The following is a 22,393-nucleotide window of genomic DNA, read 5'->3' as shown; positions in this document are numbered from 1 at the left end:
GTTTTAAATCTTAAACAGGTTGTTAAGCAAAGAACTATATTTTATCTATTTGATCTTACAGTTAAAGCACTAGATTTCTATAACTCTATACACAGAGGAAACTAGTATAGCTATGTCCTAGAATATTTCATTAAATTCACATTATTTATTGCAAAACCAATTCTGGAGAGATGACAGCATTTTCTATGTTATAGGGTATGTATTTCCTTTTGGCAGTCACTAACCCACAAGGACCACCTATTTTTAGAGAGGGGAATTGAAAATATTGTATTTACTAGTTCCGAAATTAAGAATAATAGATATATACACAGTTAATAAACAACATAAAAATTTCTTTTCTGTATTATGAGTAGTGAAGGGAAAGAGGAGAAGGTGAGAAATAAGAAAAAGGAGTACACTTAAGGAGACAGAAGCCACATGAATATGTAACTTTTGCAGAGAAATAAAGAAACAAAGGAAACCCCACAGAGAAAAAAAAGACACAGACTCAGACAGGAACAGGAATACCAAGAGATGGGAAGAAGTATAAGTTTGAGATATAACAAAGATTTAGAGAAAATGGGGAAAAAGCAAAAGGAGGGTTAGTAGGTTTTGATGTTAAGTGCTATATCCTTCTGACCTTTAGGACTGTGGGCAACAATAAAGGCTACCACCTATCATTAACTTAACATTACCCTTAATGTTCACTTCACAAATATTTGTTGAACTCCCTTTGTGTGAAGCACAGTGTTATCTCTGCAGGGCCTAGTTTCATCTCTGAAACTAGGAAGATGAAGGGGAAAGGAAAGGACAGGAAGTATTTATTCATTACCGAAAGGCTTTTATATGCAAGATCTTCTGAATAACCCTGGGGATGTAACTGTGAATAAGACACAGCTCTGCTTATACAGAGCTTATAAGTACACTAAGTACACAGTCAATTACAACTCGGCATTCCAATAAAGTTCCATGGAAGTGACTCAGGAAGGGCACATAGTCCAGTGTTGTGGACATCTGGGGCCTTCAATTGGTGGAACATCTCCCCCTACTCAGTCCCTGTGATCTGAGACAGGCTGTCTACACTTTCCTCCAGTCTGTAGGAAAGCACACATATTCCAGCCATTCCTTGGACCCAGTGATATATTCAGAGATAATCCAATTAAAATATAATTTTGCTGAAATGGGGCTTTGCTGGAACTCTCTTCCAAAAATTTTAAGCTTGTAGAATATAAGCTGGAGTTGCTGGTGGACATCTTTGCAAACTCTTGGGGACAGCCTGCCTGAGAAAGAATCAAACATAAGAGGAAAGCAGGACTTAGACAGGAATAAAGACAGATTGCTTGTGGTGCTGACTAAATACCTGGATCACCCTGTCCATCCCTGGACTTCTACTTTTTTAAGGAAATAATCTCTCTTTTAGCTTAAGCCAGTTTGAACTGGGTTTCTCCTGTCTGCAACTGACAAAATCCTGATTAATATACCTAGTTTTGTTTGTTTTGCTGATGGTAGTGGTGAGGCAGTCAGGAAAGACTTTCTAAATCTACAATTGGCCACAATTAAGGGTTGAAAGAAATTTACAGAAAAAAAAAGCTACTTAATGCTTCTCTCAAAGAGGGAAATATTCTAATTATCGGATGAATAATGTGTGTGTGTATTTCCGGGTTCTGCTTCCAGAGCCTTCTCAAAAGCTGCTTTAGCCTTTTGGTGATACTTTCCTCCAAATTTCAAGAGTGCCCACCCTTTCTCACAGTCAATCTCTGGACACTCCAACTTGTAGTTGGAAGGACTGGACGATTTCTTGCAGACGTTCCCTACCTTGTCTATATACTTCTGAGCTTCTTTAAGCTGGTCCATGTGATAATAAACCCAGGCATAGTTTCCCCAAGTGACCAGACTTCGTACTTCTTCTTTGTCCGAGTGTTCTCGTTGTATTATTTCTTCTGCTTGTTTCAAGCACTCTAGAGCATCTTTATTTTGGCCCTTTAGGTGTTTCACATAGGCCAACAGGTTATAAAGAGTGAGTCTGGATTTTGTGGTAAGAAATTCAAGCTGTTGCCCAATTGTATCTTCTACATCAAACAGATCAATGTCTTCCTTAAGTAAATTCCATGTGAAGTGACATTCTAACTCCAACAGAATGGCCTTCAATGAGTCCTTAGGAATTTCACTGTCAAAGATAAAATCCTTTTTAATTTTTGAAGAAATAAAGGAAATAATAAAGTTTTAAATCTTAAACAGGTTGTTAAGCAAAAAACTATATTTTATCTATTTGATCTTACAGTTAAAGCACTAGATTTCTATAACTCCATACACAGAGGAAACTAGTATAGCTATGTCCTAGAATATTTCATTAAATTCACATTATTTATTGCAAAACCAATTCTGGAGAGATGACAGCATTTTCTATGTTATAGGGTATGTATTTCCTTTTGGCAGTCACTAACCCACAAGGACCACCTATTTTTAGAGAGGGGAATTGAAAATATTGTATTTACTAGTTCCGAAATTAAGAATAATAGATATATACACAGTTAATAAACAACATAAAAATTTCTTTTCTGTATTATGAGTAGTGAAGGGAAAGAGGAGAAGGTGAGAAATAAGAAAAAGGAGTACACTTAAGGAGACAGAAGCCACATGAATATGTAACTTTTGCAGAGAAATAAAGAAACAAAGGAAACCCCACAGAGAAAAAAAAGACACAGACTCAGACAGGAACAGGAATACCAAGAGATGGGAAGAAGTATAAGTTTGAGATATAACAAAGATTTAGAGAAAATGGGGAAAAAGCAAAAGGAGGGTTAGTAGGTTTTGATGTTAAGTGCTATATCCTTCTGACCTTTAGGACTGTGGGCAACAATAAAGGCTACCACCTATCATTAACTTAACATTACCCTTAATGTTCACTTCACAAATATTTGTTGAACTCCCTTTGTGTGAAGCACAGTGTTATCTCTGCAGGGCCTAGTTTCATCTCTGAAACTAGGAAGATGAAGGGGAAAGGAAAGGACAGGAAGTATTTATTCATTACCGAAAGGCTTTTATATGCAAGATCTTCTGAATAACCCTGGGGATGTAACTGTGAATAAGACACAGCTCTGCTTATACAGAGCTTATAAGTACACTAAGTACACAGTCAATTACAACTCGGCATTCCAATAAAGTTCCATGGAAGTGACTCAGGAAGGGCACATAGTCCAGTGTTGTGGACATCTGGGGCCTTCAATTGGTGGAACATCTCCCCCTACTCAGTCCCTGTGATCTGAGACAGGCTGTCTACACTTTCCTCCAGTCTGTAGGAAAGCACACATATTCCAGCCATTCCTTGGACCCAGTGATATATTCAGAGATAATCCAATTAAAATATAATTTTGCTGAAATGGGGCTTTGCTGGAACTCTCTTCCAAAAATTTTAAGCTTGTAGAATATAAGCTGGAGTTGCTGGTGGACATCTTTGCAAACTCTTGGGGACAGCCTGCCTGAGAAAGAATCAAACATAAGAGGAAAGCAGGACTTAGACAGGAATAAAGACAGATTGCTTGTGGTGCTGACTAAATACCTGGATCACCCTGTCCATCCCTGGACTTCTACTTTTTTAAGGAAATAATCTCTCTTTTAGCTTAAGCCAGTTTGAACTGGGTTTCTCCTGTCTGCAACTGACAAAATCCTGATTAATATACCTAGTTTTGTTTGTTTTGCTGATGGTAGTGGTGAGGCAGTCAGGAAAGACTTTCTAAATCTACAATTGGCCACAATTAAGGGTTGAAAGAAATTTACAGAAAAAAAAAGCTACTTAATGCTTCTCTCAAAGAGGGAAATATTCTAATTATCGGATGAATAATGTGTGTGTGTATTTCCCTTTATGCTGTGCACAGGACTCTCCTCCTTATATGTATGTATGCATATTTGTATAAATGTTTATGGGAACTATAGTATTTCTATCAAGAAACATTTATTGGGGACTTCCCTGGTGGTCCAGTGGTTAATAATCCGCCTTCCAATGCAACGGACACGGGTTCAATCCCTGGTTGGGGAACTAAGATCTCACACACCGTGGGGCAACTAAGCCCGCACGCCGCAACTAGTAAGCCCGCACACTCTGGAGCCCACGCACCATAACTAGAGAGAAACCCACACGCCGCAATAAAGAGCCCGCATGCCACAACGAAAGATTCCGCATGCCGCAACGAAGATCCTGTGTGCCGCAACTAAGACCCAATGCAGCCAAATAAATTTTTAAAAAAAGGAAACACTTATTGATCACCTCATGTCATACATGCCAGGCAATATGCTGGTTGCAGTGAATATAGTAATAAGCAAGATAGAAAAAGGCCTTTTCTTCATGGTAATTCTATTATAGGAGAGGAGGGAACAAAAGGGGTTGACAGAAAATAAACATGTAAACAAATCAACGGACAACATAATTCCAGACAGTAATAAGTGTTAAGAAAAAAATATCAGAGTAATGGGATTATGTGGTGGTGGTGGTGGTGGTGTACTTTAGTTATGATTGTCAAGGAATTCTTTTTGTTGGGGCTGACCTGTGCATTGCAGGATATTTAGTAGCATCCCTGGCCTTGACCCAGTAGATGTAACTAGCATTCCTCCAGTGGTGACAACCAAAACTGTCTCCAGACATCACCAAATGTCCCCTGGGAGAGCAAAAATCACCCTGGTTGAGAAGCACTGGCTTAGACCATTCTGCCCTCAGATCTTTTATGACTTCCTCCTTTTCACTGTTGAGATCTTACTTCAACTCAATTGCCCCTTTCTAATCTTAATAATCGTAGGTGAGCAGATAAACCAAGAAATCTGGTGTCATGAAAGCCTAAAGAAGAAAATGTTGATTTTGAAAAAAGAGAGATAAATGTTTAATGTGCACAATGATCCTAAGAGGTTGAGAAAATGAGGACAGAGATCACTGTTTTGGGAGGAGTAAAGTTGTGGGGGAACTTGATGTTTTAACAGAACGACAGGGATGAAAATATTACTGGAGTGGGTTGAGGGGATAATGGGAAGAGGAGAAGAAGTGGATATGGGGAATATAGGTCACTCCTTCAAGGAATTTTACTGTGAAGGGAGTAGAGAAACAGAGGCAAATCTGAGGAAATTATCAAAAATTTTTTCAATCATAAGGGAAATGATCCAGTATTAAGGGAGAAAATGATGCTTGTGGCAGAGATGGGGATAATTGTGAGAAGGATGGAATATGAAGCAGAGTTAAACTATACATTGTTAATACTACTCAAATCTTTATCTCCAGCCCCAAACTCCTAACCATGGTTACTATGCCTTTTACCATCTGGCCCACGTCTACTTCTCTAACCTCATTTTGTACCACTTTCCTCATGCTCACTGCACTCCGGTCATACAAGCCTTTACAAAATTTTATTGTTTATTATTTCTTATGCCAAGTATGCACCTACGTCAGGGCATTTGTATCTGCTTTTTATTCCCTCACTCTGTGAATTCTTCCTAAGAGAGTACTAGGGTTTACTTATTCTCATAATTCTGGTCTTGGCTCAAATCTCAGCTCTTCAAAGAAGGCTACCCCTGACCACTTTAGCTGAAGCTGCATCTCCACCTTGCCTGCCATCCTAAAGTCTAGTCTATCACATTTTCCTATTCTTCACAGCACCTTTATCAATATTTTCTGGGAGTTGGGAAGGAAGAGAAGAGTGCTTTGAATCAAATATGAGATTGAGGTTTTAAAATGAATTGGGCTGAGTCTTTAGGAACTGGAAGGAGGCTGTCCTAATAGCCAAAAGTGGCATAAAAGTCAGAGAACTAGACTAATTACACAATTATTAGTAGTGATTAGAAAAATAAAACCACTTCATATTTATAATCTAATCATACTTCATGAAATGTTTTCTAATTTTATAAATACTAAATTTAAACTTCAATAGCGAACTTAGTATTATATCTAGTAGACATTTACGTTCACTTATAATTACTAATTTTAATTTTATAATTTTTTCATATTTATTCTCTTTCACTGTTGTGGCCTCTCCCGTTGCGGAGCACAGGCTCCGGACGCGCAGGCTCAGCCGCCATTGCTCACGGGCCCAGCCGCTCCGCGGCATGTGAGATCTTCCCGGACCGGGGCACGAACCCGTGTTCCCCGCATCGGCAGGCGGATTCTCAACCACTGCGCCACCAGGGAAGCCCCTAGGTCCCACATTTTAGTGATTACCGGTTCTAGACCAGAGCTTTCTAATAGAACTTCCTGCCACGATGGGAATGTTCTTATCTGTGCTGCACAATGTGATAGACACTAGCCACACGTGACCACTGAACACTTGAAATGTGGCTAGGATGACCAATGAACTGCTTTTTATATTTTATTTACTTTTAATTAATTTGAATAGTCATGTATGACTAGTGGTTACTGCATGGGACAGGACAGTTGAAGACACTGGGCCTATAGAGCTAATGTATAAAAAAGCCTCAAGCCCAACAGGCTAGACCTCTACTCTAACTTGAAATTTTCCCTATTTTATTCACAGTGAGGGCTAAATTAAATGGCAAACAAGGATATATTTGAGAAAACAACTTTATGCATAAGACCTAGGTTCACTACAGATTCAGCTCAATAGTATAAATGTTACACTTGTACAATATATTTCTAGAATCAGATGAGAGGTCAAAAAAACACCCCCCAAAACCATTCACTTGCCACACTGCACATGTCAAGCAGTGTGCCAAGCACTTTACACAAATTACATTTAATTTTTATAACAATGTCTTATTATTTTCACAATTTTATGGATGAGGACTGGGAAAGAGTTTAAATTACATGTCCAAGGTTACACAGCTATAAAGTGTCCAAGCACAGATTCAAACCTAGTTCTGCCTGACTTAAACAAAAGGTTATGCCTTTTAACCATAATGCTATACTACCTCTTTCACATAAAAATTGGAGTTTGTCTTTTTTTAAAGAATAGTTTGCTTTAAAATATAGGATATGTGTAATGTATGTAAAATTAACTTTGCCTGGGAAGGACTTAAAAGAAAACAGATTTTAGAGCAGCTTAAAGAGCAGGTAAGAGGTTGTGTTGGAAAAGACATGTCAGACAGTCAAAGGTCTCAGGATAAGAAAACAGTGGTTTCAAATACGAGCCCTCAATCTAAAGTCATAGCATTCTGCATTGTTGGAGTTGTTTTGAGATGGAGGTGCTTCTCACTAGGACACGCTGTGGAGCGGCAGAGAGGGTGATTACTGATTCTTTCAAATAACAGAAGAGCTGGGTGGAAATGTATTAAAAGCGATCTGAAGGAAGGACAAAAATCTTAGTTATCAAAGATATAATTATCATATTATTAATGTAAGGGAATTAAAATAACTTTTTTTTCCATAATCCAAAGATGTATATGCTGATGATCTTCTAAGGTATTTCTTCTATCTCTGATCTCTCCCCTGAATTCCAGACTTATCTAACTTTTAGTTTACATCTTCAATTAGAAGTTCAGTTGGCATCTCAAGTAAATATAGAACTTATAGAAATCTGGGTTCCTTGAGCCTGTTCCTCCCTTAGTTTTCCCCACCTTGTTTGGTACCTCTTAGTCCCACAGGCCAAATGACCTAGGAGTAATCTTTGATTCCTAATCTTTCAACCTCTCATCCAATCCAATAGGAAGCCCTGTTAATTCTATCACCCAAATACATCTCAAATCCATCCACTTTTTTCCATTTCCACTGCTGTTCAGCTAGTCTAGGAAAATAGGAAAGACTATTACCTTTCCTTTGAGCTGTGGCAAAAATCTGGTCTCTGTTTCCACTCTTGGTCCCCATACAGTATTAGTAAACTTTTGAAAATGTAAACCAGATTACGTCAGTCTCCTGGTTTAAAATCTCCCAATAGCTTCCCAACACCCTTAGATTTTAATCTAGCCTTTGCCATGTCTTACAAGTCCCTAAAGGAGCTGGACTTGTCTACCCACCCAACCTTGTCTTCTCCTACTCTCCTCTTCATTATCTGTGTTTTAGACATACTGACCTTCTTCCTATCTTGAACACATCAAGTTCAAGGACTTTTACACCTGTTGTTTTTACTCTACTTAAAAAGCTCTGCTCCTAAATCTTTGTATGACTAGCTCCTTCCTTTAACTCAGCTCAAATATTCCTTACCCAAGAGGCCGCCTGTGGTAGAGCTATCTAAAATAACTCCCTCCATTCTAGGTCACTCTCTTAGCCCTATTGTATTTTCCTTATAGCTCTTATCACTTTCTGAATTATGTTGATTATTTACTCATTTATTCCTGGTTGTCTATTTCCCCCATTTAAATGAGAATAAGGACCTTACTCCAGTTTTATGTTTTTCACCTCTGTGTCCCCAGCATCTGTGATTTCAGGCATATAAGAGAAACTCAATAATAAAAATTTGTTGAGTGAATGCAGTTATATACTGGTAGCTTCTGGCATTTCCAGCCCAGAGGCATGAGCCTAGCATTAAAAAAAAAAAAAAGCACCTGAATTTCAGATGAGGGAATTCCTGCTAATTCTTCCCATCTTGCTAATGGCTCCAAACTTTCTGCCACTTCAGTCTTCCCTATCCAACCACAGAGTAAAATGAACATCTGCCTCTGCACAAGGACGATGAGGGAGGGCTGTCCCAGGCATTATGATGTGGCTGTGAGATCTCCAAGGGACATTCAGTTAGCCATGTAAGTGCTTCGCCCACACTCTATGGAATTTATGCACAACTGGACACTACGACAAGTTTTACTTTTTCAACTATGTCTACTTAATTTTTAAACTTTGTCTCTGGGAAGCTGGCAGAGAGAGGCTATTGTGTCTGAAGAGGCAACAACTACCTTCACGTAATTTTGTGTGTGTGTGTGTGGGGGGGGTGTTTTGTTTTTGTTTTCTGCCAGGAAGGAGTAGTCTTTCATTTTTCTTGGGAGACAGTTAGTGCCCAATGGGGTCCACCCCTCTTTCACACCAACCTGCATCCACATACAGTGCACCCGTCTTTCCTTCCCTATTTCTTCAGGCCCCTTCCTGATATTTCCCACCTCCCTCCCTTCTTACAAATGGTAGAAGTGAGGCATTTATTAAATATTTTTATAGTCAACATTTGCAAATATTATGTGCCAGGCATCAGTCAACAACCCCTTCTACAGTCCTAAGAGATGGATGCTATCAATTTTTACAGATAAGAAACAGACCCACCGAACTGAAGAAACTTTTCTTTGGGTCACCCAACTCGCAGGTGGTCAAAGTCAGGATTTAGAACAAAGGGCTCTACGGGCTTCAGGGGCCTAAGATCGGAATCTCCCACTCCTCAGCTTCCCAATGGAGACCATTAACTACCCACGTGCAGGGCAGGGGACCGGATTACATGGGTCAGCCAAGGACCACCCACCACACGCCAGTCAAGGAGACGAGAAAGAAAGCCTCGTAAAACGGTGGATGGGGTGGAACAAGAACAATCTGTCCACGGTACAAAGAAGGGGGAGAAGTCAGACCCAGGAATCAGAAGGCAAAATGGCAGGAGCGGACGCGTGTGACGCCGGGGGCTGCGGCCTGCGGGGACCGGCCACGCAGAAGCCGCCCGCACCGGCCCGGGGCCGGCGACGACCGGAGACGCAGGGAGGTGACAGGCCCGCGGGACGCGTCGCCCGGCACCCCCAGCCCCGCCGCACCCCCCCGGCCCGAAAGTCCCGACCGCGGACACCCGGGGCTCTAAAGAAGGGTCCGCTCGGCCATCCTCCCCAACAGGCCCGCCTTCGGCCGTCCCGGACCCGGACGGGGCTCGCGGGGAGCGTCCCCAACGCAGATGCCCGGCGGCCGGGCTCGGCCCCTTCAAAGGCCGCAGCGCTGCGCTGGAAATGGAATACGCGAGAAACGCGGGTGTGCCACAAAGGCCCGACGGAGTTGGGGAGAAGAAGCGGGCAGAAGCCCTCACCTCATGGTGGCTGGGCTCTGCGGCCGTCTTGGGAGGCGCCGGTCCTCTCCGCTTCTCTCCTCAGCTCTCGGCTGCTGCGCGGACTGAGCGGCCGTGTGCGTGTGCGCGCGCACGAGCGAGATGACCGCAGTGCTAGTCCGCGCGCGCGCGCGGGCTGCCGCTTTGTTCAAGGCAGGACCCGAGCGGGAAAAGGAAACTAGAAAGTGAATCTGATCCCCGACTAGGCGGAGTCCAGCCCTGGGAAACAGAAACTTCTGGAAGAGCTAGTTGAGTGGGCACCGGAGCCGGCTGAGGAGTCGCAGTGAGAGGTTTGCGCAGCGCGGGGTCGTTCGGGGTGGAATTTACAGCTGGGCCTCGAGCCTTCGGTATTGGCTCTCACCTCCCGCGCAGAGTCCACTTGCCTCAAGATTAGCTTTCTTGGGGGTGGTTGTTTGTTGTTGTTTTAACTAAAATGACAGGAGATTGCTCAGCGTTATTTTGGTTGGGTGGAGGCGATGCTCTTTAGAGCTTTCTGCGTCCTAGGCTGGAACTCAAGTCTTGATTCAGCCAACACAGCTGCAGTGCCGTGCACTTGTGCCATGATTTCCATTGGGTAAATCTAGAGAAATTTGGGGGCCAAAATGTGTATACATTCAACATTTTGGTAGCTATTGCCGAATAGCTTTGCAAAGATGTTTATACACCCCCCCACCCACAATTGTATGAAAGTTCCCTTGCCTTCCATGCCCTTGCCAACCGAGCTTCCTATAATAAGGTCCCAATAAAGATGAGGTGGTATTAGGAATCTTAAGCGGAAAATAGAGAATGCTTATACACTAAAAATTTTGTCCCCTTCGAATTCAATCATTCATTCCTTCAACAAGTTTTATTAAATAACTGCTAAGAGCCAGACATTGCTGAAGGCCCTGTCAATATAGCTGGGCATAAAAGAGACAAGGGGCAAGCCCTACCCCGTTCACCGTCTTCTGCATTTTGTTCCTGGTTGTGCACAGAGAGTGGAGATAATTTTCAAACTTTGAGAAAACGTGTTCATCATCGAAACGTTTAAAAGGCACCAGCTTATCACTTTTATACCATCCTAGTCACTTTGCTTTCAAATGAATGGACAGTGATGTACAGTTTTTACTATGTGGTCACTAGTTTTAAAAGTGCTGACTTTTTCATTCAGGTTTGCTGGAAAAAGGGGCCTGTAGATAAAGTCAGTTCTTGCTTCCCCAGAATCACGTTAAACATGGCTAACAGTGCAGGTACAGAAGTGTAGTTAGTTGTGCGTTTGTGATTTTGTTACTCTCCTATTTGTTTGGAGTTAATTTCTAGTGTGAGAGGTAAAGATAAAGAACATATAAATCATTTTTTGTTAGGTGGTGCTATGGAGAAAAAGCAGAGAGAAGGTTGGAGTGCAAGGTGTTTTGCTGTTATAAATATTTTGGTGAGGGAAGGTTTCACTGAGAACGTGACAGTTGAGCAAAGATCTGAAGGGGGTGAACGAGTGAGCACTGTAGATATGGGGCTAAGGAAGAGCGTTCCAGGCTGGGGGAACGGTAAGTGCAAAGGCCTGGAGGTGCAAGCATACTTGGCAAGCGCAGATGGTGTGGCTGGAGTGCAGAGAGCAGGGAAAATGTCCTAAGAAGTGAGGCCGGAGTGGTAATGTGGATGCAGTGGGCGTGTAGGCTGTTGTAATGTTTAAGTGGGAAGCCACATTTTAGAAAAAGTACTGAATGGTTTATTTGGAGGTAGAAAACTAAGCCCAGAATTTCCTCCTTCCTCAGGATGTAGAACATTTAATAGGGCTCTGTTTGAAAAAATTTCCAGTGCGTAGGTAGTGTTTTTTCTTCCTTGTTCCTACTCCTTTCCTTTCCTTTCTTTTAGCTGTATCTGGGCCAAGAGATAGTCTTTGCTTGTTAAGGTTTGCGTGGACAGCAACTAAACAATCAATGATACAAATCAAAAGGGGAAAAAAGGATCCTGGTTATCAACTTATATTGTTTAGGAATTCAAATTCAGAAAGACAAAAACCGTCCATAAACATTTTAAAGGAATATACACTTTCAGGATTGAGAAGAAGCAAAGACCCGACTGTTGAGTAGGTGTTGAGCATGCTGAAAGTAGTGGATGGAATTTGAATATCAGTCTTTTTTTTCACAGACTGTTGGATTGGGTGGATTCTTGGGAAAATTAATCGTGTATTACCTTCTGAATTTATTCTCATCAACCTGTGAAACACAGCAACTAGAGAAAAAGAGAAATAGAACATGAAACATGGCAACTGATCAAAAATCTGCTTAGGAAACTGAAACTTAACTACTAACTCTTCCAAGGAATGGATATAAGCCAGAGTTTCTCAACCTTGGCACTATTGACCGTTTAGGATGTTTAAGCAGCAATCTTGCATCTCTCCACTAGATGTCAGTAGCACCCTGCAGTTGTGACCAATGAAACTGTCTCCATAGAATGCCAAATCCAACTTTTTTGTTGTTGTTGTTTTTGTCCCGAGGGGCAAAATCCTCCTCTTCCTTCTTGCCCACAGTTGAGAATCATGTAAGTAATAGCCTCATGTATATACCTAATTTATTTGAATTAGTCTTCCCAGCACAGCCCAAAAGAGAGAGGAGGTGGACTTTAGGTAGGAGAGGGAAAGTGGATACAGATCAAAGGAAGTTGGGGGTGGTACTGGAGTTCAAGAGGTGGCCTGGGTGAAAGGACTGATATCCAGGGGAATGGCAGTGAAGGCCTACTCCCTTCAGCATGGGCTTCAAAGTGGAGGTGGCTGTATCACATTTGGTCTGGCTGGGGACAAGAAGATACAGAGCTATGGACACAGACTGAGGGTGGGCAGTTCAAGCTGGGGCAGGCTGTAGGGTAGAGGCTTTTAGTCCCAATGCAGTTCCAGCTCTAGCAGCATCGTGAGAATGGAGACATTGGTGGCCAGGATGATTCTCAAGGAGGTAGAGCCTGTGGTGGTGTGTAGACAGCAATTGGCAAAGACTTGGGCTGGGGCACCTATAATAGTAGTGAATGGCAGGAGGTATGGCTTGGCTTGATTTAGAGTACATGAGAGACCCCCGCTGGGCACTTGGGGGGAACTCTAAATAAGGACACCGACTGAGGTTCTGTCAGTCATTTCCATGGGAGTAACAAGCTCCTGAAATTCAGCTGTTAATTTAAAGCTGTCAGTTACCTCTTGGAAATCCCTGGATATATTCATTTGTAAGCTTGGCAATAGTATCTTTAGTACCAAAGAGCATCTGTTTTCCTGGATTTGCTGCTTGTTGTTTTTCTCTGCAAACATCCAGGCTGTCACACATTTTAGTTTTACTGAGCTCCGGGAAGTGCAGAGATCTCTTCCAGAGTTGGGAAGGATGGGAGAGAGAGGTGGTATTAGGTTATAAGACACACTAAGTAAATGTGATCTCTGGAGATTGTCAAACACATCTCACACAAAACACATTACATAATCCAGAGATTTATTTTACATTAATGAGCTCTGCTTTCTGGGTACAAACGATGTATAACAATACCTGGGAAAAACTGCCTAGTTGAGAATTGACCACTTATCCCATAATAATTTACTTTTAATATTTCTGACTCAGGGGAGTTGGCAGTGGTTAGACTTATTTTAGTACCTTAACAGCCTCCTCCCACCAACACAAGCACTTTGTTATGTTTTTGTTAATCTAATAAATTTCTTGTTTTAGTGATAAGGAAATTGTGAAGATTGCTTCTATGTAACTCTGATGCCTGCCCCCCAATGATATAAATTTTGCTCCCTTCATTTCCTATAGAATTTCAGTAGAAATCCAAAGTGTTGCCCAATATTTCTGGGAATTCCCTGGGGACTTGTACTTTCTGTGGCTTAGGGGTCCACACCAGGAAATACAGGCAGCCTCCAGAATCTGGAAAAGGTACCAAAAGAATTGTCCCCTAGAACCTCTGGAGGGAATTTGGCTGTGCCAACACCTTGATTTCAGGCCAATGAAACCAATTTCAGACTTCTCATCTCTAGAACTGTAAGGTAATAAATTAGTGTGGTTTTAAGCCACCAAGTTTGTGGTAGTTTATTAGAGCCACAATAGGAAATTAATACATCCTCCCCCCAGGCACACACAAGAATGAAAAAACAGTAACATTGGTTCCTTAATTTTCCTTTTAAAAACATTATTTGTTGGGCATTGTCTATTAATAAAATGTCATAATCAAAGATGATTGCAACAGACGCTTTCTCAGATCCTTTAGTATCCTTTTAATAGCTCCTAGGTTCTTCATAACCATTTTGGTTTTTTTAGATTCCATATGTATGTGTTAACATACGGTATTTGTTTTTCTCTTTCTGACTTACTTCACTCTGTATGACAGACTCTAGGTCCATCCTCGTCACTACAAATAACTCAATTTCGTTTCTTTTATCAATTTACATTCCCACCAACAGTGCAAGAGGGTTCCCCTTTCTCCACACCCTCTCCAGCATTTATTGTTTGTAGATTTTTTGATGATGGCCATTCTGACTGCTGTGAGGTGATACCTTACTGCAGTTTTGATTTGCATTTCCCTAATGATTAGTGATGTTGAGCATCCTTTCATGTGTTTGTTGGCAACCTGTATATCTTCTTGGGAGAAATGTCAATACCAGCAAATGACTGAATCAATAGCACTTAAAACAAAATGGCATAAAACAAGAGAAACTACTTGGCACAGTTTGACAATGAATTGAATTTCAAACATCTTCATGGGGAAAGCTGACCTTTAATAGACTGTGTATTTGTTTTACTGTCTTTCTCACTAGATGGTAAGCTGCATGAGGTTTGGGGAAAAGGTCTGCTTTGTTTCACTGAAGGGTAGCCGAATATGCCACCCCCAAATATGCCACCTTGCCATAGGATTATTTTGAGCTAAAGGCAGTTGAAAAGAAGCAGATATAAGGAAAGCTCTCTGCTCTCCCCCATCTGCCTGAAAAAAAATGTCTCTCCTCCTTTACGAGGAAGGACAGAAGTTAATCACCTGAGACAACTGTAGTCCCTAATCAGCCCAGAGACACAAACAGAAAAATATACATAACAAACCTTATAAGGAGGCTATTATCTTCCATTAGTTTCCCTCATATATTTGCCTTCCTATAATTTGCCACTTAGAAACTAAAGTTCTTTGCCTTTACCTTATCACTTCTCTAAAAATGTATTGTTTGTTTGTTAGGATGCTATATAAACCCACCCCTTTAAATTACTCATCACTGGGTACTCCCCTGTGTATGCCCGATGCATGTGTTAATAAACTTGTGTGTTTTTCTCTTGTTAATCTGTCTTTTTTCAGTTTAAGTTAAGGCCCAAGCCAATGAACCTAAGATGGGTAGAGGAAAAAGAATTTTCCCTCCCCTACATCACCGTAGTATTTTTGGTATCTAGCACTGAAAACTATTTATTGATAAAATGAATGAATTGAACATTTTATTTTACGTAAGTCCAGTGGTTTTTTTTAAAAATAGATCTTTATTGGAGTATAACTGCTTCACAGTACTGTGTTAGCTTCTGTTGTACACCAAAGTGAATCAGCCATATGCATACACATGTCCCCATATCCCCTCCCTCTTGAGCCTCCCTCCCACCCTCTCTATCCCACCCCTCTGGGTCATCGCAAAGCACGGAGCTGATCTCCCTGTGCTATGCTGCTGCTTCCCACTAGCTCTTTTACATTCGGTAGTATATATATGTCGATGCTACTCTCACTTTACCCCAGCTTCCCCCTCCCAGCCCGTGTCCTCAAGTCCATTCTCTATGTCTACATCTTTATTCCTGCCCTGCAACTAGGTTCATCAGTATCATTTTTTTTTATAGAGTCCATATATAGTTAGAATACAGTATTTGTTTTTCTCTTTCTTACTTACTTCACTCTGTATGACAGACTCCATCCAGGTCCATCCACCTCACTACAGATAACTCAATTTCGTTTCTTTTTATGGCTGAGTAATAGTCCATTGTACATATGTGCCACATCTTCTTTATCCATTCATCTGTCGATGGACATTTTGGTCGCCTCCATGTCAAGGCCAGTGTTTTATTTGCTACAAATCTACTCAACAAACTTTTTTTTTTCTACTATATAACATTCACAGAGAAATGGTTCTTCTCTCTCTTCCCCTCTCTCTCTTCCTCTCTCTCTCTCACACACAGGGACCTGTATAGTCTGTTTCACTATTTTCTCAATACAACCAGTGTTTTATCAGGTTTGAGTAATTATTCAAAGATTACATCATTGCAGTGAATTACATAATATGTTTCTGAAAGCAGCAAGCAGAAAAGATGATTAGTATATGTTGACGTAAAATCAAATGATATGTAAGACTGGTCCATATTTCAGTGCCTATGGGTCACAAGTACAGAGTTCTCCAAGACAGGAACCAGCCTCAGGGCCTGCTCGTAATACTCCAGGGCTTCATTCATTTCTCCTTTTACTTTGTGGATGAACCCAAGTATGTACAAGCTTTCTATATCTGATGCATCTCTCTGAAGTTTCTTTAAAGCCAGTTTCTTCAAAGAATAGATACTTTTATCCCTGTTTAATGACGCGTTTTCTATTTTTACTGCTTTTAAATAATGGCTGATTGCATCAACTTCAGATTTTTTTTGAAATTCCAGAAATTGGCCATAGTGGAAATGTACCTGTTGCAGCATATATTTGTTGAGTGATTCCATGCATAACACCTTTTGATAAACATCTTCGGCTTTTTGGTGGTCACCTGCTTCTGTGTACATTTCTGCCAGGTCTATGTAAGCAAACTCAAATGTGGGCTTTTGTTGCACAGCAAATTCAAAATGAGATATGGCTGATTGTATTATTCTGTTGATGTTTTCTTTATCCTGTCCTTTAGGCTGCCCGTTTGTAGCTCTCTTTATTCGGATCATTTGTAACTTGTAGCAAAGCCCCATCTGGTGATGCAGGCAGACAGAGGAGGGTGTTGCTTTCAAGGCCAGTTTTAAGAACTGAAGAGCTTCACGCGTAGAGCCTTTTTTTCGGTAAAACTTGGCAGCATGTCGAAAGACATATATCTTTGAGGACCCATCGGTCAGTGCTTCTTTAATGTATTTTTCTCCTTGAGCTTCTTGTCGTACACCTTGAAGCTGCAGGGCAAGGAGAGACTTCATATATGCATCTTCTGGATTTAGCCTGACAGCCTGTTTTAGGGTATTCAGTACTGCCTCAGTACTCTTTGCTGGTTTGTTAAAGGCCTGCAGGCGATAGACGGTGATTGCATACCCAGTGCTGAATTCAGGGTTTTCCGGGTCCACTTCCAGAGCCTTTTCAAAGCAGACCTTGGCCCGTTCATAATTCTCTCCTCCACATTTCAGCAAGGCCCATCCTTCCTCACAGTCCATCTGAGGACACTCTATTCTATAGCTGGAGGAGTTTGCAAGCTTCCTGCAAGTGTTCTTCACCTCGTCCAGGTAAATCTGGGCTTCTGCATGTCGGCCCATGTGGTAATGCAGCCAGGCATAGTTGCCCCAGGTAACCAGACTTCTCACGTCTGATTGGTTGTCATGTTCTTGCTGGGTTAAGTCTTCAGCTTCTTTCAAACTCTTCAGGGCTTCCTCATTCTGGCCTCTCAGGTGTTTCACATAGGCTAGTAAGGTGTAGATTCCCACGTTGTATTTGGTGTCTAGGAACTCAATCTGCTCCAAGACCCTGTTTTCTAAATCAGCTATTTCAGTGTCTTCAATGACCAACTCCCATGTAAAGTGACATCTCAACTGTTCCAGCTTATCCTTGAGCTGATCCCCATCAGCGTTATTACTTTAAAAACAAAAGCAGAGTTTCTTTGTTAGGTGACGAACAGCCAATAGAAATAAGCCAAAGAAAACACCGCATATTTAGAGCTTAGCCTTGAAAAGGGCACACCTGCTTTGATCTTCCTTTGGGTTCTGTATTTCTAAGATCTATGTGGCCTTTGAATGCAGTTTACTTGGCTTCATACACTGGCCCCAGCACTTTCTAGCCATACAAGCTCTCTGTGCTTCAGAGTCTCCCTTGTAAAGTGGGAAAAATAATAGACTTATCACACTGGATTTGGTGCGAATTAATAAGCCTATCTATGGAAAGCACTTAGAGCATACATATTTCATGCTATGGAAGAGTTTCCTAGGAGATTGGTTCAAGATGGCAGAGTAGGAGGACGTGTGCTCACTCCCTCTTGTGAGAGCACTGGAATCACAACTACCTGCTGAACAATCATCAACAGGAAGACACAGGAATTCACCAAAAAAGATACCCCACATCCAAAGACAAAGGAGAAGCCACAGTGAGATGGTAGGAGGGCCGCAATCACAAAAAAATAAAATCCCATAACCGCTGGATGGGTGACTCAGAATCTGGAGAACAATTATACCACCGAAGTCCACCCACTGGAGTGAAGGTTCTGAGCCCCACGTCAGCTTCCCAACGTGGGGGTCCGACAAGGGAGGAGGAATTCCCAGAGAATGAGACTTTGAAAGCTAGCGGGATTTGATTGCAGGACTTTGACAGGACTGCGGGAAACAGAGACTCCACTCTTGGAGGGCACACACAAAGTAGTGTGTGCATCGGGACCCAGGGGAAGGAGCAGTGACCCCATAGGAGACTGAACCAGACCTACCTGCTAGTGTTGGAGGGTCTCCTGCAGAGGCAGGGGGTGGCTGTGGCTCACCGTGGGGACAAGGACACTGGCAGCAGAAGTTCTAGGAAGCGCTCCTTGGCCTGAGCCCTCCCAGAGTCTGCCATTAGCCCCACCAAAGAGCGTGTAGGCTCCAGTGCTGGGTTGCCTCAGGCCAAACAACCAACAGGGAGGGAACTCAGCCCCACTCATCAGCAGACAAGCAGATTAAAGTTGTACTGAGCTCTGCCCACCAGAGCAACACCCAGCTCTACCCCCCCACCAGTCCCCCCCATCAGGAAACTTGCACAAGCCTCTTAGATAGCCTCATCCAACAGAGGGCAGACAGCAGAAGCAAGAAGAACTACAGTCCTGTAGCCTGTGGAAGGAAAACCACATTCACAGAAAGATAGACAAAATGAAAGGCAGAGGACTATGTACCAGATGAAGCAACAAGATAAAACCCCAGAAAAACAAATAAATGAAGTGGACATAGGCAACCTTCCAGAAAAAGAATTCAGAATAATGATAGTGAAGGTGATCCCGGACCTTGGAAAAAGAACGGAGGCAAAGATCGAGAAGATGCAAGAAATGTTTAACAAAGACCCAGACGAATTAAAGAACCAACCACTAGAAGAATTAAAGAACCAACAGAGATGAACAATACAATAACTGAAATGAAAAATACACTAGAAGGAATCAGTAGCAGAATAACTGAGGCAGAAGAACGGATAAGTGACCTGGAAGACAGATTGGTGGAATTCACTGCCATGGAACAGCCAAGAAAATATTTGAAGATATTATAGTCAAAAACTTCCCTAACATGGGAAAGGAAATAGCCACCCAAGTCCAGGAAGCACAGAGAGTCCCAGGCAGGATAAACCCAAGGAGAAACACGCCGAGACACATGGTAATCAAATTGACAAAAATTAAAGACAAAGAAAAACTATTGAAAGCAACAAGGGAAAAAGGACAAATAACATACAAGGGAACTCCCATAAGGTTAACAGCTGATTCCTCAGCAGAAACTCTACAGGCCAGAAGGCAGTGGCACAATATATTTAAAGTGATGAAAGGGAAGAACCTACAAGCAAGATTACGCTACCTGGCGAGGATCTCATTCAGATTCGACAAAAAAATCAAAAGCTTTACAGACAAGCCAAAGCTAAGAGAATTCATCACCACCAAACCAGCTCTACAACAAATGCTAAAGGAACTTCTCTAAGTGGGAAACACAAGAGAAGAAAAGGACCTACAAAAACAAACCGAAAACAATTAAGAAAATGGTAATAGGAACATATATATCGATAATTACCTTAAACGTGAACAGATTAAATCCTACAACCAAAAGACACAGGCTTGCGGAATGGATACAAAAACAAAACTCATACATGTGCTGTCTACAAGAGACCCACTTCAGACCTACGGACACATACAGACTGAGAGTGAGGGGATGGAAAGAGATATTCCATGCACATGGAAATCAAAGCTGGGGTAGCAATACTCATATCAGATAAAATCGACTTTAAAATAAAGAATGTTACAAGAGACAAGGAAGGATACTACATAATGATAAAGGAATCAATCCAAGAGGAAGATATAACTATGAGAAATATATATGCACCCAACATAGGAGCACCTCAATACATAAGGCAAATGCTAACAGCTATAAAAGAGGAAATCGTCAGTAACACAGTAATAATGGGGGACTTTAACACCTCATTTACACCAATGGACAGATCATCCAGACAGAAAGTTAATAAGGAAACAGAAACTTTAAATGACACAATAGACCAGATAGATTTAATTGATATTTATAGGACATTCCATCCCAAAACAGCAGATTACACTTTCTTCTCAAGTGCACACGGAACATTCTTCAGGATACATCACATCTTGGGTCACAAATCAAGCCTTAGTAAATTTAAGGAAATTCAAATTGTATCAAGCAATTTTTCCGACCACAACGCTATGAGATTAGAAATCAGTGACAGTGAAAAAAAACGTAAAAAACACAAATACATGGAGGCTAAACAATATGTTACTAAATAACCAAGAGATCACTGAGGAAATCAAAAAATACCTGGAGACAAATGACAATGAGAACACGATGACCCAAAACCTATGGGATGCAGCGAAAGCAGTTCTACGAGGGAAGCTTACAGCAATACAATCCTACCTCAAGAAACAACAAACATCTCAAATAAACAATCTAACCTTACACCTGAAAATAAATGAAGGAAACAATAGCAAATATCAATAAACTAAAAGCTGCTTCTTTGAGAAGATAAACAAAATTGATAAAGCATTGGCCAGACTCATCAAGAAAAAAAGGGAGAAGACTCAAATCAACAGAATTAGAAATGAAAAAGAGAAATAACAACTGACACTGCAGAAAATAAGGACCATGAGAGATTACTGTAAGCAACTATATGCCAATAAAATGGACAACTGAGAGGAAATGGACAATTTCATAAAAAAGCACAACCTTCCAAGACTGAGCCAGGAAGCAATAGAAAATATAACCAGACCAATCACAAACACTGATATTGAAACTGTGATTAAAAATCTTCCAACAAACAAAAGTCCAGGACCAGGTGCCTTCACAGGAGAATTCTATCAAACATGTAGAGAAGAGCTAACACCTGTTCTTCCCAAACTCCTCCAAAATATAGCAGAGGGAGGAACACTCCCAAACTCATTCTACGAGACCACCGTCGCACTGATACCAAAACCAGACAAAGATACTACAAAAAAAGAAAATTACAGACCAATATCACTGATGAAAATAGATGTAAAAATCCTCAACAAAATACTAGCAAACAGCATCCAACAGCACATTAAAAGGATCATACACCGTGATCAAGTGGGATTTATCCCAGGATGCAAGGATTCTTCAATATACGCAAATCAATGTGATACACCATATTAACAAATTGAAGAAGAAAAACCATGTCTTCTTCTCAATAGATGCAGCAAAAGCTTTGGACAAAATTCAACACCCATTTATGATTAAAAACTCTCCAGAAAGTGGGCATAGAGGGAACCTACCTCAACATAATAGAGCCCATATATGACAAACCCACAGCAAACATCATTGTCAATGGTGAAAAACGGAAAGCATTTCCTCCAAGATCAGTAACAAGACAAGGATGTCCACTCTCACCACTATTATTCAACAGAGTTTTGGAAGTCCTAGCCTTGGCAATCGGAGAAGAAAAAGAAATGAAAGGAATACAAATTGGAAAAGAAGAAGTAAAACGGTCACTGTTTGCAGATGACATGATACTATACATATAGAGTCCTAAAGATGCCACCAGAAGACTACTAGAGCTAATCAATGAATTTGGTAAAGTTGCAGGATACAAAATTAATGCACAGAAAATTCTTGCATTCCAGTACACTAACAATGAAAGATCAGGAAGAGAAATTAAGGTAACAATCCCATTCACCATTACAACAAAAAGAATAAAATACCTAGGAATAAACCTACCTAAGTAAGTGAAAGACTTGTACTCAGAAAACTATAAGACACTGATGAAAGAAATCAGAGATGACACAAACAGATGGAGAGATATACCATGTTCTTGGATTGGAAGAATCAATATTGTGAAAATGACTATACTACCCAAAGCAATCTACAGATTCAATACAATCCCTATCAAACTACCAATGGCATTTTTTACAGAACTAGAAAAAAAATCTTAAAATTTGTATGGAGACACAAAATACCCCAAATAGGCAAAGCAATCTTGAGGGAAAGAAACGGAACTGGAGGAATCAGACACTCTGACTTCAGACTATACTACAAAGCTACAGAAATCAAGACAATATGGTACTGGCACAAAAACAGAAATATAGATCAATGGAACAGTATAGAAAGCCCAGA

General features: G+C 41.1%; 3 protein-coding genes across 5 annotated transcripts in view; 1 reads left to right on the top strand and 2 right to left on the bottom strand.

The window, feature by feature from the left end:
* Positions 1-1,602: 1,602 nt before the first annotated feature.
* LOC102983415 (interferon-induced protein with tetratricopeptide repeats 5) lies at positions 1,603-13,195 on the bottom strand. Its single transcript, XM_024121225.3, has 3 exons — positions 13,069-13,195; positions 9,891-10,050; positions 1,603-2,146 (listed from the first exon to the last, which is right to left on the bottom strand). The coding sequence occupies exons 1-3, from the start codon at positions 13,193-13,195 to the stop codon at positions 1,603-1,605; spliced, it is 831 nt and encodes a 276-aa protein (XP_023976993.2).
* The window catches only part of LIPA (lipase A, lysosomal acid type), a 105,671-nt gene continuing 93,385 nt past the window's right edge, over positions 10,108-22,393 (top strand). Inside the window, exon 1 of the mRNA XM_024121229.3 lies at positions 10,108-10,198. The gene's annotated coding sequence lies outside the window, so the exon portion shown is untranslated. The remainder of the gene's footprint in view (positions 10,199-22,393) is intronic.
* LOC102983709 (interferon-induced protein with tetratricopeptide repeats 1) overlaps positions 14,311-22,393 on the bottom strand; it is a 20,081-nt gene continuing 11,998 nt past the window's right edge. For all 3 annotated transcript variants that reach the window (XM_024121226.3, XM_024121228.3, XM_024121227.3), the window contains one exon: positions 14,311-17,669. In XM_024121226.3, the coding sequence (XP_023976994.1) occupies positions 16,235-17,669 (1,435 nt within the window). In that variant the 3' untranslated portion in view covers positions 14,311-16,234. The remainder of the gene's footprint in view (positions 17,670-22,393) is intronic.

Source organism: Physeter macrocephalus, chromosome 20 (assembly GCF_002837175.3).
Source record: "Physeter macrocephalus isolate SW-GA chromosome 20, ASM283717v5, whole genome shotgun sequence".
Taxonomy (NCBI): Eukaryota; Metazoa; Chordata; class Mammalia; order Artiodactyla; family Physeteridae; genus Physeter; species Physeter macrocephalus.
Note: the sequence above shows the minus strand (reverse complement) of the source record. Positions and strands in the feature narration are given on the sequence as shown.